At 40.1% G+C, this 17500-nt stretch overlaps 1 protein-coding gene and 1 pseudogene across 1 annotated transcript in view; one reads left to right on the top strand and one right to left on the bottom strand.

Moving 5' to 3' along the window:
* LOC138054025 (uncharacterized) overlaps positions 1–9930 on the top strand; it is a 48003-nt gene extending 38073 nt beyond the window's left edge. The window contains exons 5-6 of the mRNA XM_068900545.1: positions 9068–9577; positions 9665–9930. Coding sequence (XP_068756646.1) covers positions 9068–9577; positions 9665–9930 — 776 coding nt within the window. The remainder of the gene's footprint in view (positions 1–9067; positions 9578–9664) is intronic.
* A 5309-nt stretch (positions 9931–15239) lies between these two features.
* LOC138054024 (uncharacterized) lies at positions 15240–17247 on the bottom strand (annotated as a pseudogene).
* Positions 17248–17500: the final 253 nt, after the last annotated feature.

The following is a 17500-nucleotide window of genomic DNA, read 5'->3' as shown; positions in this document are numbered from 1 at the left end:
GGTCCGAAAATAACATACAATGATGAAAATTAACCACTGCTCAAACCACACAGTTAACAAGGTGAGTATTACTCTTACTGAGCGAACAAATCAGATGCTAGACGGGATAACAAGATCATATGACGCATAATTTAACAAACGCGCAGAGATTGGTCACGCTAGCTTGTCACATACGACTGTACGTACTATACTTTGTACACATTGTAAACAGGTTAAGAAACAATTACAGCTGTCCCAATGAAAAAATGTACAACCCTACGTCTGTTTATAGATCACCAGTGTAGAAATATTCGACTCTGGGAACAATATTAATATAACATTTCCAGGTCAAATGCTCCTGGAATAAAATTCATATATTGTCACGAAGTGTTTCGCAACTTACTATTGCACGTGCCTCTACGATTTCATTTTAATTGAATTATTCCCGTCTAGTATTACGAAATGCTACCCTGCTCACAGACGTTTTTTCTGTTTTGGGAATTTGGTGCGCGCACAAGATAAGCGATTGCCCGTGAGAGAGGGCGGAACGCGCTTTTTTTTATACGTGCATCTAAAAATGAAGAGAGTCTGTGAACAGGCTAGTAAAGTACACAAAGTGCAGAGTTCTGCCTAAACGGTGTTCTCACTTCTCCTCAGAGGCTGCTTCCAGAAGTGAATCATTCACCATTTGTTCTCGCCGGAATAACTAAGTCAAGAAAAAAATCTATTTTGTTCATTGTTTTGCTTTCTTTGCTTATTTTTGAAGTTTGTTTATGTTTAAAAGAGCGTTCCTTTTCGGAGAGTGAGATCATTTCTTGTTTGTCAGGCTGAGTCCTTGTTACAAATCAGTCAGTTACCTTTCAGTTCGTGACTATTTGCACGTTATAAATGTCTCTCCCCGCTCTAACAAATCAATGACACCTTATCTTATAAATGTGAAGAGGTATTCTAGCCTGCATAACAGGTGCTTTATGAGCCAAGCGAGGCGAACGCGGCATTTGCTCAAAGCGCGAAACGAGTTCGAAGCGCGAGACGAGGGATAAAGAAAGATAAAGCTTTATTTTTTCCTCCCCTCGTCGCGTTTCGCGCCTCGCGCAAAATGCCGCTTTCGCCTAGCCTAGCTCATAAAGCAGGGGCACCCTGTGAAATATCTGTTCGGAGAAGCAAACATTGCCTAGGATTTTCTATAGCTTGAGGAAGGCTAAAAATTTCTAGATGACCGTTCCATTCATGTACACAATTTTCGAAGCTTATGTAATAAATTCCCTCCGATTTTCTGAAGTTCATTTTTCCCATTTCACTCCCCAGGTTTGGTTGTTTTTCGTAGAGAAAGGAAGCCTAAAATTTTCGGAATCGAAAATGCCATGCAGAAAGGAACCGAAAAACTATCACTTTCGGAAAACTTTGAATTGCTGCTAAAATGTTCGGGAAAATAACACTGAGGCCCTCGTAACTTCGAAAAGACTCAAGTTACCCTAGGATGCCCGAACAAATATAAATTTCTTAGCGCCACTTAGAAAACATTTCTAGAGATCTAAAAGTACTCTGGATAGCCTAAAAAGTCTTTTCAAAGTAATTCGGGGGGAAACCGTCGTTGGGTGCCCCTGATAAAGCGCCTGTTATGCAGGCTGGAGGTATTTCTGCAAGTTCTCTGAGTTAACCAAAGATAACTTTGTTTTTCTTCACTAAACAACATTTCTAGAGGTCTCTAGAGAAAGCGTTACGCGCGAGAATGTGGAATTTTATAACACTCCACATCGCGTATTCAGCCCTGCGGAGTGGTTCTCTTTTTCTCGCGCTCGCGGCGTGAATTGGTCAAATTTAACTCAAAGATTATTATTAGCCTCAATAGGCTTTTCAACAATTTTGAGGAGGTCTCGAAGGTTTCAAGGATGCGATAAGCACACTCAAGTTTGAAGTTGTGTTGTGAACAAGCTCTAAATGAAACTGAGAATTTCTAGTTACCTGGTTAGGGATCCTGGTTTCGGAGGAAAAATGATAAAAAACAAATCCGAAACAAAACTATAGCAAGCTATAAAGTTGAATTTTATGCTTTTTTATTTTGCTGTAGGGATTGTTGCAAGGTGGTAAATTCGGGAATAACGAACTTATTAAGGAAACATTTGTGTTTGAAATATTTTGGGAAATATTATACCTTCACTCTGAATCAAAAACTGTGATGAATGTCTTTTACAACAAGTCAGCATATGTATGTGTCTGGACCAATACAAATATATAAATCAAATTAAGCAAGAAGGTCTGTTCTGTGAAAATTGTATGTATTTTTTACCAACGAAACAAAGACCGAAAACAGAAGCTATTGAGTATTTCGTGACAGTTTGCTAACGTGACCTTGGCATATGTAACCGATTCGTGGGTCAGTAGAAGTCATAAGACCTTGTGGTGGCTTGAAATCTTAACTAAACAAATTCAAAATCGAAGTCAACGGTTTCGAATGCATTTTAATTCTGCTTTTTCCCCCTGAAGAAAACTATTTTACCATTGTGGTAACGGAGTTTCATCAAGCGGTGACAGTTTCAGTTCGAAGTTGCGATCTCAATGATTTCGCTGCGGCAATGTGGCTGAACAAACGTTTTTCAGTCGTCATATAAAAAGTTATTTACGGCTCTCACCAACACAGCTGAAAGCTAGAAATAACATTTTCACTGTAAAAACATGTTACTAGCAACAGTAAGTAGTCCTTTTGCACTAAACTTTGTTTAGTATGAATTCCTTCAGCGGGCCGTCTAATTTGCATACATTTTATTAAATGAAATTCTCAAATTGCTTACTCCAGTGTCAGGGCTGTATTTAATTCCCAGAGCTAAAACTTTCCCGTAATTTACTTCAGTAGCCAAGGCTTTATTCTATATGGGTTTTACTAGGAAGCGGCATATACCAGGGGGCTTTTTCAACAGTTAAAGTTCGCTTTCATTTTCTAACATTTCAAGAGACACAAGTATGTCCTTTTTAAACTTGTCGATTGTAAATGTAAAAAACTTATTTCTTCAAATTTTCTTTTAGGGCTTCAAAGATTAAGAACGAAATAATATTCGCCTGAAGTTTCGATGTTAGGGATTGTTTCTTATGCGTTCACCGTTTTCTCGAAGTTGAGGTCGGATTCTGTTGTTTTTAAGCGCGAAAAACCAGCCATAAATCGATTTTTCAAACTTTTTGTTATTTCTCCCGTACAATGAATCGCTTGAACCCAAAACTATTTTTTCTTGAATTAGGTCACTAAAAGGGATGTTTTGGCAAAAGAAAAAAAAATCGATTTTTTTACGAGTGTCTTGCGATTTTCGATTTTCTCGGAAAATGGCTCTTAATATGTTATTGTTTCAACCTAAATGTCAAGATACAGGCATTTTATCCCTTTTTTATCATCTTTGGGGATTTCCAAACAGGTATTTGTTGATTTTGAGCTCAAAATACGGTAGCAGCAGGCGCGAATAACAACGCTTTTCATAAGCGAGGCTTTCACCAGATGATTCACGCTTTTTCTATTCTTTCACAGTACCTCTCGCCGCGACTTTTCGCATGTCTTTTATACCGAGATGAAAGTACTTTGGCGATTTAAACTCATGCATATACATGTATCAGCATTTGAGCGAGAAAAGCAAATGAGGAGATCAAGATCTATATATGTTTGCGTTAATCCTGTAATTTTGTTCATTTTAGGCGCATGGAAATTATGTTGTCGTTGCTCACAATAAAAAGTTACCGGTATTTGGGGATTCAAGTTGACTGGCTGATATTCCTGTTGGAGAACTAAGAATTCTTCTAAAATAAAGTTAGAACCGTGCAAAAGAAGTAGAAAATCTCTTATTTTTCCAAAAGACGACGTGACACTGAACACACTTCCGTTCTACTACGCGACTTGCTTAACGTGATTCCCTAGTATTGCACTGCGCATCCTGTTCTGCGCATAACACATCATAGGCCTTATGGTCGAAATTCACGGCTTAGTTCTGTTTCCTCTGTATCACAAGTCTCAAGGGATATTTCTAAACAAAACTGTTTGAGTTTAACCACGAAGACTCTCAGCCATGTGTGAATATTGATATATCAAACGTTGCCAAAAACATTTCAAAATGGCGGCCTTTCGGCAGGGAAAACTCGCTAGAAAGAAGAATGGCCGTTTTTACAGCACAGCAGTAGAGCGAAGAACGGAAAACGTTTAAGACCCTCGCAATAAAAGTCGAGTGATAGCCTTGCTGATGCTAAAGTGTCATTTCAGTCCGAGATTGAAAGTGAAACCGCGCTATCGGGGAAACGTGTTGTCGAGGGGTCGAGCTCGGTTTGCTTTCTGTTTTCTCCTAAACGAGGTTCGTGACCTACCTTTTTTTGTCATAATTTTATTGTCTTACTCCTCCTCTTTGTGCGGTAAAAAAGTTTGCATAAGAAAAAAAGGTTACATGGGAAAAAAGTATTCGTAGGCATCACTCGAGGACACAAAACTGTTTCCTCGAGATCACGCACCCGAGGAATATTTGTAGTCAGTGCCTTTTCATGACGCGTGTCTGTGCCATAAAAAAACATTAAATTATTCCTTTCGAACAATACAATACACCTGTTGTGTTATTTCAAGAATTACGTCAAAGCTGTGCTTCCTGTTCCTGCGAAACGTAGCGTGAACCGATGGAACAAACTTGTCTTTGATGGATGAAGTCGCAATGATTAAATGAGTAACTTGAGCAAGTTATTTCTCCCAAATGATCTTGGTGACCTATTTTTTTTAATTTCATATTTTGAGTCAAAATAATGTAGGCAACAATCGAGAAAAATTGAAAGAAAACCTTACGACAACTTCTATTACTGAGGAGTCACCAAGAGCTTTGAATTTTGGCGGAATGATACGTACTCGTTCCATTTTTCCGCGCTTAAAACTCTCCGTAATAGGCACTTACGTAGTTCTTGCTTTAAGTGCCCAATGATGTGCAGATCATGATTAAATTAGACGAATCAAAACAAAAATTGTTAATTGTTACGATGTAGTGACATATTTAAGAGATTGGTTATTCATTCCAGAAAAGCCAAAGGAAACCACGGGGGTCCATCAGTAAAATCTGTTTGCTCATTACTTTCCATCTCGTGGTATAAGAAAGATAGATTGAGTTGCAGTGTCAAATTGAAAGTTTCAACTTTTTAGCCAACTCACAAAAAGAGGCTAGGAGGAAAAGCTCAACTAGGCTGAATGTTCTTTTTTGACCCATCATACGAGATGTGTTCACTACGAACAAAGAAAGTTTGTCTAGACATTTTAACTGAATTTCGAACGATAGTCTAGCAGTGAATAGCACAATTTCAGGGGAATTGTGCGTTTTTTTGATAAAATGCATGAAACTTCTCACCAATGTCAACCAAGGGACAGTTAACAGTTTGGGATATAGAGGCATGGCTGAAATGTCCTATAACCGGAATAAGCTGGTTTTGAGAAAAATCCTGACGTCAGCACTTTCCTTGAGACATTTTTTTTGTGTGTAGACCGTGGTTGCATTTTTTTTTAAATGTTGGAGTGTCAAGACTTCCAGAAAATATCAAAAGAGAATTCAAATATAATATAACCAAGGATTTGAATTGTAATAATACGCATAATGGTAAAAAGGGCACATTGATAATATATAAATATATAAAAAAACTAAATACTTGTCTCCACAAGTAATCTATAACTTTCAACTAAATATGTCATCTTAAATTATGCTCTTTTTTGCATCTTTTTGTTGGTTAGTAAACACCTTATACTTTAAGAATGATGGCTTTGACTACAAACATACAGGGCTGTGAACTGAAGGTTTGCTTTTGAGCACTTGCACAACCATCTGCAAGCTTCCTTACAGGAATAATAATTGAGCTCATAGCAGCTTTGCTGGGCTTGGGGAAGTGTTGGCCATAAAGGTTTTCATTAATTAACTCTTTATCTCCCATCCCCATTCAGCAGGACGTGGAAGCTCTGGAAGTGCTAGGTATACTTAACCCCGAACATGGCTACCTTGATACGATGCTCGAAGGGTATGTTACTTGGGAGCTTCAGATGTCGGGGGAATCTTATCTTAACTATGGCAACACAATCGAAATACTTGCCTTCTTGCCTTCTCCACAGACGTTATGATGTTTCTAGGTGTAGACAGGCCAAACACGACTCCTCTTGGTAAAGATAGGAAATTCAAAGACCTCAGATCCGTTCATTAGGGCTTTCGCAGCCTGATATGATAGTCTCCCGACAGGTTTAGGCTTATGAATCTCTGTTAGAGTGTAGAAAACAGGGATTCGTGGAATTCGTGACGGGTCTGGTGTCAAATTAGTCATGTCATCAATGTGGTCTCCGTGACGGTGAGCATCGATGAGTTTTTTGGCTTTTTGAAAGGTTTCTAATGCCATGGGTAATGTATCACGAGAGGCTCAGATTGTCTTAGATCAGAAAGAAAACCTTAAGCCACTAAGTTACCCATGGCATTAGAGAGAGTCTCAAAAAGCCAAAGAACTCATCAATGCTTTCCATCACGGAGACCACATTGACGACATGACTAAGGAATGGTCATCCCTGACCAAACCTGGCACGAATTCCTGTTTTCTAAACTCTAACAAAGATTCCCAAACCCAACCCGGTCGAGAGACCTATCATATTTGGCTGTGAAGGCCCTACTGAACGAATCTCGTCATTTTTTGATCACCTACTTCAGCCTATTGCTAAAACGAAAAAAACTCATACCTCAAAGATACCAGAGATTTCTAAAACTCTATAGGGAAAATGAAAGTCTCAAATTAAGACACAATCCTTGTCTCAATGGACCGTACTAGCCTTTACACTAACATCCCGCAGGAAGAAGGAATCGGCATTGCATGTAGAACATACTAAACATTCTATGAAAACAAACCTCCGATTCCTTCTCACTCTTTCTTAGAGAAATGCTAAGACTTCTCTTGAAAGAAAATTCTTTCCATTTCAACCAAAAAAAACTATCTCTTGCAGCACACGAAACCGCAGTGGGAAATTATCTTTTGCTAACATTTTCATGGTCGAAGTCATCAACCAAAGTCCTTATAATTACAAAGCACGCATTTCGAAAAGATACATTGACGACATCTTTTCTCTATAGAACATAAACAAAGAAGCAATAAACAACTTGACAGAGCTAGCAAATAGCTATCACCCTATACAATAAATTCAAGGCTGAGATTTCAGATACTGAAATAACGTTCTCGGATACATATGTAGACAAGAGAGAGAGAGATTCAAAAAGGTCAAAAAGCACTCTATTCTTGATGTGTGCACACACTTCAAACCGACAAAGATTTTCCAATACACGCGCTTCAAGTCCTGCCACATTCCAGGCGTCAGGAAAGGCTTCATCAAAGGCGAAGCCCTAAGGCTTCTTAGAACTAACTCTTCGAAAGCAAAATTTGAAAAACACATCGCACAATTCAAACAAAGATTACGCCACCGGGGTTATCCAGCCGATAACTTCGTAAACATGACTTTATATGAAGTCAAATTTAGCGAAAGAATATTGGCTCTACAAAATAAAATGAAAAATTGCCGTTTGTTACAGAATGTCACGTCAACCATAGACCTAATCGGCTAACTCAATGTTGTACCCAATTCAAATCTCCCGGGACTAAGATTCTTTGTGTATTGTATTTGCATGATAATGTAGCATTCATATTTAAATGATATGGAAATACCTGGAACAAAACGTTTTAGTCCCTAATCTCAAAAATGTTCTAATGAACAAATGGCATCTTATATACAAAACCAGCCCTTACTAGCAGAAATCTTTAAAAAACCCTCACTAATTTCATATAGAAAGAGGGAGGTCTTTGAAAGATGTATTCGTTAGAACATAGCTCTGAGGTCTTTAAATTTCCTATCTTGATCAATAGGAGTCGCATTTGGCATGACTACACCTGGAAACATTTTTTGTAAGCTTCTCTAAAATTTCATGTTATTTGCAGAGTTTTACTGATAATAAAAATGAAGGAATCATGTGAATATGACATTTTGCTGGTTTCTGGATCAAAATGATGCATTTCTGAATAGACCTGTAGCTCATTTGAAATTTCCTATACATTTGACAGGAAACTAGTTGAAAAAGTAAACCCCAGAAAATGCTGACGTCACCATTTTTATTATTTTTAAGGTAATTCCTTAGTATTGCATTGCGCATCCATACTGCTCACGATTTCGCGTCATTAGCGCGTGCACATTAGCCCGTGCGCGTACAAAACGCATGAGATTTCCCTCAAACTAAACCCGATAGCGAAATAAATGCTCGTTTGCTCTCAAACGAGCACCGTGACCCCCGATTTTTTTTTTCAGTTATTTGTTAAGAACACTCTAATAAAGAACATATTTGAAGAAAAAAAAGTTTAATAGTAGAACATGTTTTTTGGAAAACAGTTTCGTACTGGGTGTATTTTGGCCAAGGCGAGGACTTCAAGCTAACCACGGAACTGTCCCAAAAGGTGCACTATTCCTACAACCAGGCAATCAAAAACGGCGTAAATGAAGCAATACTTCTTATGTGAATAAAAGAAGATTTATTTTTGCAATAAAATTTTGTATCTTTCAAGTAACCAAGACTTAATTCTGTAAGAAGGTGATTCGAATTTTTAACTCGCAATCAGTAAAAACACCCCATTTTAAGAGCCTGCTGACGCGTAAACGAGCACGGTGACCCCATTTTTTTTTACTGCATTTTTTTAATGTTCATATCATGAATATTAATTATGCCAAGTTTCCAAAAAAGTTTGATAGTAGAACAATTTCAAGGGAATTACCTTAATCACCGTTACAGGACTTTTTGCCCATGCCTCTATAACCGAAATTGTTAACTTCATGAAGGTTAAGGCTTTTATCATAAAACGCACAATTCCTTCTGTTAACAGCCTGACTGCGAAAACACTTCAGGATCTTGCAATACGATTGGAATACAGTGGCGGGAACAAACATCCGGGCATTTACAACCGCTGGAGAAAAACAGTCGGGCGAATACGCATTTTGCAGAGTACTAAGCTCAGTTGTTGGTCTTCTCGTTCACTTATGATACTACACAAACGTATTCACTTCTTTTCTTTCTTCTTTTTTCAGTCCAGTACCTCAGGTATCTTTGCCGCTTTATCAAAGAATGGCGCAAAAATCCACAATGGTCTCTTTCGTGTTGCCTGGCGTTGCTTTTGCCTCTTAATGACCTCCAGAACGAGATAAGAGGAATGACCGGGAAAAATTTTCTGAAAGATCAAGTGCAAACTGGTACGTTTAACATGCCATCAGTATCTAACACGTTAAAGGAGAGTGGAGCAGTAAGCTTTGAACTTGTTACTATTCATGAGCAGCCGGAAGAGTCAGCTGAACCTCGATCAGTGAACCTTGGCTATGAAGAAAGCGACAACGGTGGCCTTGAAGAAGAAGATGCTGACAAAGTCGCATTTGACACAAGAAGGGAGAGTGGGGCAGTAAGCTTTGGACTTGTTACTATTCATGTGCAGCCAAAAGAGTCAGCTGAACCTCAGTCAGTCAACTTTGGCTCTGAAGAAGGCGACAACGGTGGCCTTAAAGAAGAAGATGCTGACAAAGTGGCATTTGACACAAGAAAGGAGAGTGGAGCAGCAAGCTTTGAACTTGCTACTATTCATGTGCAGCCGAAAGAGTCAGTTGAACCTCGATCAGTCAACTTTGGCTTTGAAGAAAGCGACAACGGTGGCCTTGAAGAAGAAGATTCTGACAAAGTCGCATTTGACACAAGAAAGGAGAGTGGAGTAGTAAGCTTTGAACTTGCTACTATTTATGTGCAACCGAAAGAGTCAGTTGAAGGTCGATCAGACAACTTTGGCTTTGAAGAAAGCGATAACGGTGGCCTTGAAGAGGAAGATGCTGACAAAGTGGCATTTGACAGAGGAAAGAAGCTGGATCCTCTCGGAAACCCGAAAGATACATTCGATACTCATTTCTGACTGGCTTGTTCGAAGTTTAACTGGATTAACTGAAAATTATCGCGGACAACGGCATTCTTTTGTAGAAATGTATAACCTTAGGTCCTTCATTAATGTAACCTGACAACATATGAGTATCTTATTTGATCTTGAAATCGTTATCAGGAATAGAAGATAAAAGATTACCTCCACGTAAGTCTCAAGGTTTGAAAATCCTCATGGCATATTCCTTTAATTTATCCCCCTGAGATTCTTCTTTTGGGACTGTTTATCGTTAGAATTCTAGATTAAACTGGTCGGTTGTTAGAAATTATGTCTGTCGTTGACTCTGTCTTCCTTGACTAGAATTGATAAGGGCTGAAGTCTTGGATGCTCTAAATCTTGTATTGTGAATTCCTTACCATGCAGTATTATAAAGATAAAATTAACTTGCAACTGACGACAACATAAAATTGTGGAGGCCGATTGCGGAGGAGACGTCATTGTGAATGACACGGATCGTAAAATTCCAAAAAAAAAACCTAAGCAAGGATTGACGTGAGCCGATCACCAACCTGCTGTGTGCAACTTACACTGATACACAGCTAGTCTACAACATAAACCAACAGTATAGCTGTGAGCATAGCCCTGAGACAAGCAATGAAGGAGGTTCAAGAATCTTTCAATAAGTTCATATACATTATAAAATAATAATTAAACGTAAATAGTTTCAGGTTTTATAGCCAAAGAAATTTCTTTTAAAGAAGTAAAATTGTTTCATCTCCTGCGTGACCAGCAGTGCCTGGAGGCCCAGTCAGTGTGCCAGACTGGTTGAAGGCTCAGCGCTGTCGCCTTCCTGTTTTCCAAGACAGGAAACTTTGTTCCACACTGTCTCTTGTCATTCAGGTGTACGGATGGTCGCAGCCGACATACTGTAGGGTCCGGAAGGAGCCTGCTACGGTTTAGTATCCCGTCCAGTGGTCAGTAGCAATGGTCTCAGTTGCTTCATGCTACAGAAACCGAGATGAGCTCCAGCAGTGTAAACCCTCGGGGTTCGAGAGCGACTTTGCTTTGCCTTGCATTGCCAATCATGATTTGTAAGAAGTTTAGTTTAGTAACTGAAAGGGAAAGTACTGCGTGTGCAGCAAAATGTCATCTCAAAAAGAAATTAAGCAATTTCATGGTATGAACAACATTAAGCCTTCCAAAAATGGAATAATGTTCACCTGTGTTGACGAAGAGACTCGGTAGTGAAGATGGACTCTCCTGATTATGGACTGCTAACTTGTAAAAATATCAAACATAATGATTTGTACAATTTATTGCCATGCATGCAAGTTAACTTTACTTAACCTTATCGTTGAAGACCTTTGGGATTTACACAAGCTATGTAAGCTGGTAAGCTTCCAAAATGCTGCTTAAATTTTTTTATAATACTTAGAAGACCTGGTAGTGACTGAATGCATGATAGTTTATACCGCGTACTTTTGTTTGTAAAATTGCTATACATTTTAGTAGTTTAGTTCATATTTTGTGATGTTGCCAGGTAGCTGCTTAGCCTCAATAAAAGAATGCCGAATTAATTAAAGTAAGAAAGATAATTTTCTTTAACTTAAAACAAATCATCTTTATCTTCAAAGGCCTTCAGCAAGATTTGTTCATCTCATGGAGTTCTCAATAGTAATACCGTGTAAGATGGGGACGTTGAAACGTACGCACCAAGGTCCAAAAAATGAAATAGAGTGGGTTAGGGGATCCTCGGTAGTATGCCTCCAGGCTTGATTAAAAATTAAGGAAAAACATGAATGATGATAGAGACCTTGCGATACCCGTAAATCGGTGTACGGGTAACGGGTAGCGTCATATCTTTTTCATTTTGCGATGACGAAATCGATCTTACCCGGTAGACCCAGCCGTTTTCCCGGGGTAGAAACCAGTTTACCGGAAGAAGAATTATGAGTATCTACAGAGAAGACATGATGGAGAAACGAGTACGTTTTCATAATCGGAGTATTTTCTAAACAGAGAACATTCGTAAGGAAGAATTTTGGATATACTTGATAGCCTTTATTAAACAATGCAGTAAACTTATTTCTGAAGAAAAAGAAGAACCTTGCTACCGAGCCTGCCATCGTTACCAATCCCCGCCCGGTAACTCTACGGGTATCTTAATCAAAATGGCTGCATGGACATTTTACTTGTACTGGTACACTACCCGTACCCGTATACTGAAAACGGATTTTACCGGCAACATATACGTGTATCGTAAGGTCTCTAATATTACCAAATATTCTGTGCTACTCCTTTTAATTTGTTTGACGTTCAGAATCAGAAACAGCGGTGAATAGTATGATTATCCATGGAGAGTGTAGCCTGCGAACGCAGACGTATTTCCGGCGGTCGTTTCTCTCCCCCGAAAAAGGGAAAGAGTGTTGAGTTAGTGATTCTCAAGATAGGGAGGCTTTGGTACCGTGACTACCTTATGGGCACATAATGCCCTGATATGGATGAAGATGTTAGAAAAGGCGATGGAGGTCGTGGCTAAGGATATGTGTCAAATCAAAAAGAGGTAGTTCCCAAAAGCTTTCTTCAACTGTTGGACAGAAAGAAAACCAATATTTGATTTGATTTGAGTTAATTTCAATTAGTGTTCCAGCGCTAAATCCATTGACACATAAATAAAAGATGTCACTAGTCTTAGCTCACAGCAAGAAACTCAAACATGAGCTAAATATAAATTTATTCCTGGTTGGTGAGTGCATATGATTATTTTTCATTACGAGTTGAGAATAACTAGTGAATTCCACGGTAAATTTTAAGCTAAAAACCTATATCGCTTGAATCACGAAGCGATGAGTACGATAACGATTTTCCGAGTGAAATTTACTTTGGAATTCATGTCGAAACCCTTCACCGCTTTACTTTGTTAGGCTAGAAAATTATCAAAATTGTTACAGCTTGTTTGTGTTTGGTTGCATAACCAGCATTTAATCTAAACAACTAACTTTTTATATCAAGTTACGTGTCCTTTTGCGTGAGACGGCTACCGAATTACAAACGTTTTTTGACTATCCGAAAGTAGCAGCCCCTTAAGCCATGGCCAGTTACATCAGAAAGTAATGGGGACCGTTCCTTTCGGAATTCTACGGTCCTTTGAATCGCAATCAGTCTTATACTGATATTCGAAACCATATCATTCATAGAAGATGTTTGAGGAACTCTTCTCGGGGAAACAGAAATAAACTCTTGCATTCTGTCGGTTGAATGTTCTTTACTCTGCGACGACTGAACTTAAGTGCGGTTGAGCATAGCGCATGCGTCGATGGACGGTTTACCAGCTTCAAGGCCCTGACGCAAGATTAACTGCGCATGCTAATTGACAAGCCGGCTAAAAAATCATGTCAAGTAGACCCGGTCCCAACGTTGATTGTTGTTCAGTTGCTGGGCATTTTGCTGCCAGAGCAAAACCAAGTCAGTCAATCTTTCTTTTGAGACTGGCCAGTTTGCTAGGATCTGGAAAGAGGCGCTCGTCTTACCGTCTCTTCAGAAGCATAACTTGGACATTGCCTATAAGAATTTTCGTCCAGTGAGCAATCTCCCCTATATATACCCAAGCTCTCAGAGAGGGCGAGTGTTGATCAGTTCACTGAGCATCTGACAGTTACAGAGCGCCATTCCCTGCTGCAATCTGCGTATAAACCTCCACACGGTGCGGAAACAGCACCAAAGTAAAGAATGACATCCTGATGTCAATGAATCAGCAACATGTCACCCTGCTTGTTTTAAAGGATTTAAGTGCGGCATTTGATACTATACACCATGATGCGCTGATTCAGCGTCTCGAGTCTGACTGTGGAGTAACGGGCAATGCGTTTGTTAGTTCAGGTCGCATTTATCTGACCGGTTCCAGCAAGTGTCTGTCAATGGTGGACTTTCAAAGAAGTTCTCCCTGTGTCAAGGGGTCCCTCAAGCATCTTGGCCCGCCTCTCTTCACCATATGTACGCGCAATTAGATTGTGCAGCTTCACCTGCAACAACTGCTATGCTGATGATACGCATCTGTACGTTTCCTTCAGCCCAAACCAATTTGCGGAAGCGGACGCTGCTATAAAGTCTATGACTGACTGCATCAGTGATGTCATCAGGAGCTGGATGATATCGCACAATCTAATGTTAAATGACGAGAAAACAGAGTTTCTTATAATAGGCACAAACCAACAGCTAGCCAAGGTTAATACTGATAATATCAAGGTGGACTCCTGTTCCTGTAAACTTTGGATCATGGTTCGATTCACAGCTTTGTCTAGCCATATCAGTAAGCTTAGTTCTGTTGCATTTTGCCACCTCTGTAATATTCGACGCATACGCAAGTATTTATCTTAAGAAGCATCTATTATTGCAAAAGCCTATTGTATGGGCTGCAAAACAGCCAGCTTGCGACAATTCAGAGAGTCCTGAATGCTTCTGCTAGGCTGGTATGTAATGCGCCTAGGTTTGGTCATATTACACCAATAATGCGCGATTTGCATTGGTTGCCTATCAGGGCACGCATGAACTTCAAGCTACTTCTCATCCCGTTTAAGGCGTTACACGGCAGGGCCGTATCCAGTATGAGGCAAACCGAGGCACTTGCCTCAGTCATTATTTCGTGATTTTTTAAACTAAAGCGTGATTCCAGTGTTGTCTTTAAAATGTACTCATCATGAACACCTAAATTACCTACGAAGACAATTTAAAGATGGACATTGCTTCAGTCATATTTTTCTTTCTGGCTACGGCCCTGCACGGCCTCGCGCCACAGTATCTACAGTCCTTAATTATTATCAAAACATCACTATAATTAGTCCAGTCAATATATTGATAAGACCCATCACAAATTGCAACAGAATTTATTTCTTCACTATCCATATCAGAAAAGTGTCCCTATCAACATATCAAAAGTCTAGAAAAATCTACGAAGGGGAAGTGACTTAATTTTTTACTTATACATCATACCTCTATTGGTACGGCATGAAAACGAGGCTACATACAATAACCTACTCTTAAATGTATTTCTTTTATCGCAAATTTACTAATGTCATTCAAACAAGAAAGATAATGATCCAGACATCCTCACAAGTTCTAATTCAACTGGGCAGGACAAATGAATCACGAATTATAATCCTTTTCCCTAGTCCTTTTCTAATTTTACAAATAAGCCTTTAAAGATCAGCATGGGAACAAGACTAAATACAAAACAACTTTCCTCGTTTACTTTTCACTGATGGAAACATCACCAGCTTAATTGAAATAAAGTAAAGCTATAATCTAGACACCTTAGCAGACGGTGTCAATTTGGAAGAATGCATGAATCATACATCATCATCATCGTCATCATCTTCACTTTCACAGTCATCCGGCTGGACAGAGTTGGTGCAACCTGAGCCTCTACACTGACCACAAGCAGTTGAACACTCTAGTTTGTGTTTTCTGCAGGTACATCTAAGGCTGCTGCAGTCTGTGGAGCAGTTGCATCTCACAATTTGAAGGAGGGCTTGAGGTGCTGGAGGTAAGTGTGTCATGATAGGAAGAAGCAATCTTTCACTGGCCTTCCATCCCCATTCTTCTGCTGACATGGTTTCTCCAACCCCCTTCCACTGTTGGACTTGAAAGTACACACGTAGGCTGTGATATCTCGCTGCTGCTGATGTAGGAGGTAAGCTCTGTGGCTGAACTTGCGAAGTGTTGGTGGCTACCTTTTCGCAGTACCGTCGGTATCGAAGAGAATCCAGTCCTTCGTCAGACTTGCCATTGTAAACACAAACCAGTGCCTTTTCACCCGCTGCGACAACATCCTCCTTGGAGGCAGATGTGTTGTTGAACACTTGTGCTTGATCTCGAAAATGCTGGCTGGCGAAGAACTTCTTCAGTGAGACGCCCTTACCAATACCATAGAGGCGAGAAGTGGTATCACATCCAAGGATTGCATGAATGAACGACATGTTGCGGCATACCTCTTGACCAAGCTTCTCATTCAGCACTTTCATGTTCCAGACCCGCCGTTTTATCGAATTGGCCTTTGGCTCAGGCTGAAAGAATAACTCAAATGCATCCAATTCCGTGTGATAGCACAATAGGATAAGAAGATCAGTGTCATCCCCGACATGTCTGTACTATGAGGAGATCAGCATCTGCTTGGGAGTGACGTGTTTGGCAATTTCTCTTCTGCAGATAGCTGCTCAGCATATTGATGAAGGATTGCTTGTTGCTTGAATTTGACAAGAAGTGATCTTTCTTCATGGTAACTTTCATATCATCAGAAAATGTGACGGTTGTCCCTGTTTTCCCTCCTGCTCGCCTCTGCTGTGTCATATCCTTTGTGGAACTGCTAGTGTAACCATCAAAGACAACAATTGCTGCACCATACTTCCGAGTCACGTAGTTGCAGTACAAATCACAGATGTCCCTATATGTAGGGAATCCACGTGGCCAAGGGATCCGATGAAGAAGCGCACCACCATCCAACACATATTGGACTTCACCGGTTGGCCCAGCAGGATCGGAAGGCAGCTTGGCCCAGATAGCATCTGCTAGTACTGGCTTTTGTGGCTGAAGCAGCGTTAACGAGGAATCAAATGGAGCTGTTGGATAGCTACATAGCTCATGCTGGAACATGGCTTCCATGTCATCCAGTGATTTACTGGCAATAATCAGACGCTGAAACAACAGCTGCGGATCCACCTGGATCTTCTCTCCATCAATTTTAACAGATGACTTTGTACTAAGTGTGATGACCTGATTACTTCTTTTGAACTTGAATTCCACAGCTGATTTTCCTGTCATGGATTCTAAGATGGTCTGTCCGATCTCCTTAGCATTTTCCACATTCACGGAACTGTCGGCATGGACGCCATTCATGATGTTCATCAGATTTTGATGAGGTGTGAAAGGGTTTCTTTCTGCTAGAGAAAAGAGCAAACTCCGGGTGTCCTTCATGTCGCGGGCTTGCCTGGACTTGGTCATATCCTTGTTCTGCTCGCCTGTGCTGTAACTTACACTGGTGAGGTCCAACATGACACGATTCATCTCGGCACAGGCAGGCATGGAGAGCAACCAAGTCAGTCGCTGTCTTTCCGTCATCCCACGTCCTCTTGTAAGACCACCACTTGTCTTAACGCTTCTCTTTAGCACTTGTTCAATCACAAGATCTGTCGAGAGTCCTGCCCACATGCGGTTGCTTCTTCTAACTACATGGAAACCAGCTTCAAATTTCCTGTATACATATGGATGTTCACTCTCAAGGCTGTTCATGGATTGCAAGTACAATCTGGCACTTTTAGCATACAGATTGTGCCCTGAAGCAGCCAGATAGGGAAGCATCTCTGACAAAGCTTGTAGATGGAGTCTCCAATTACCGGTTCGCTCAGCCTTTATGAACATGCGAAGGATGTCTACCATATCCATATACTGCAGCCAGAGCGATGCTGTGCGGTCGTCCTTCATGAAATCCCTCTGTTGTTGGAGATGGCCTTTTATCCTGTCTAGAACATCAGCTGCACTAATTTCTTCTGCTGACTTTTTTTTGTTTATTAACTCATCATACAGGGCACGAGCTTCCTGAAGGTCAGGATTC

The sequence above is a fragment of the Montipora capricornis genome, chromosome 6, assembly GCF_036669925.1.
Source record: "Montipora capricornis isolate CH-2021 chromosome 6, ASM3666992v2, whole genome shotgun sequence".
Taxonomy (NCBI): Eukaryota; Metazoa; Cnidaria; class Anthozoa; order Scleractinia; family Acroporidae; genus Montipora; species Montipora capricornis.
This window is presented reverse-complemented; position numbering and strand designations above follow the sequence as displayed.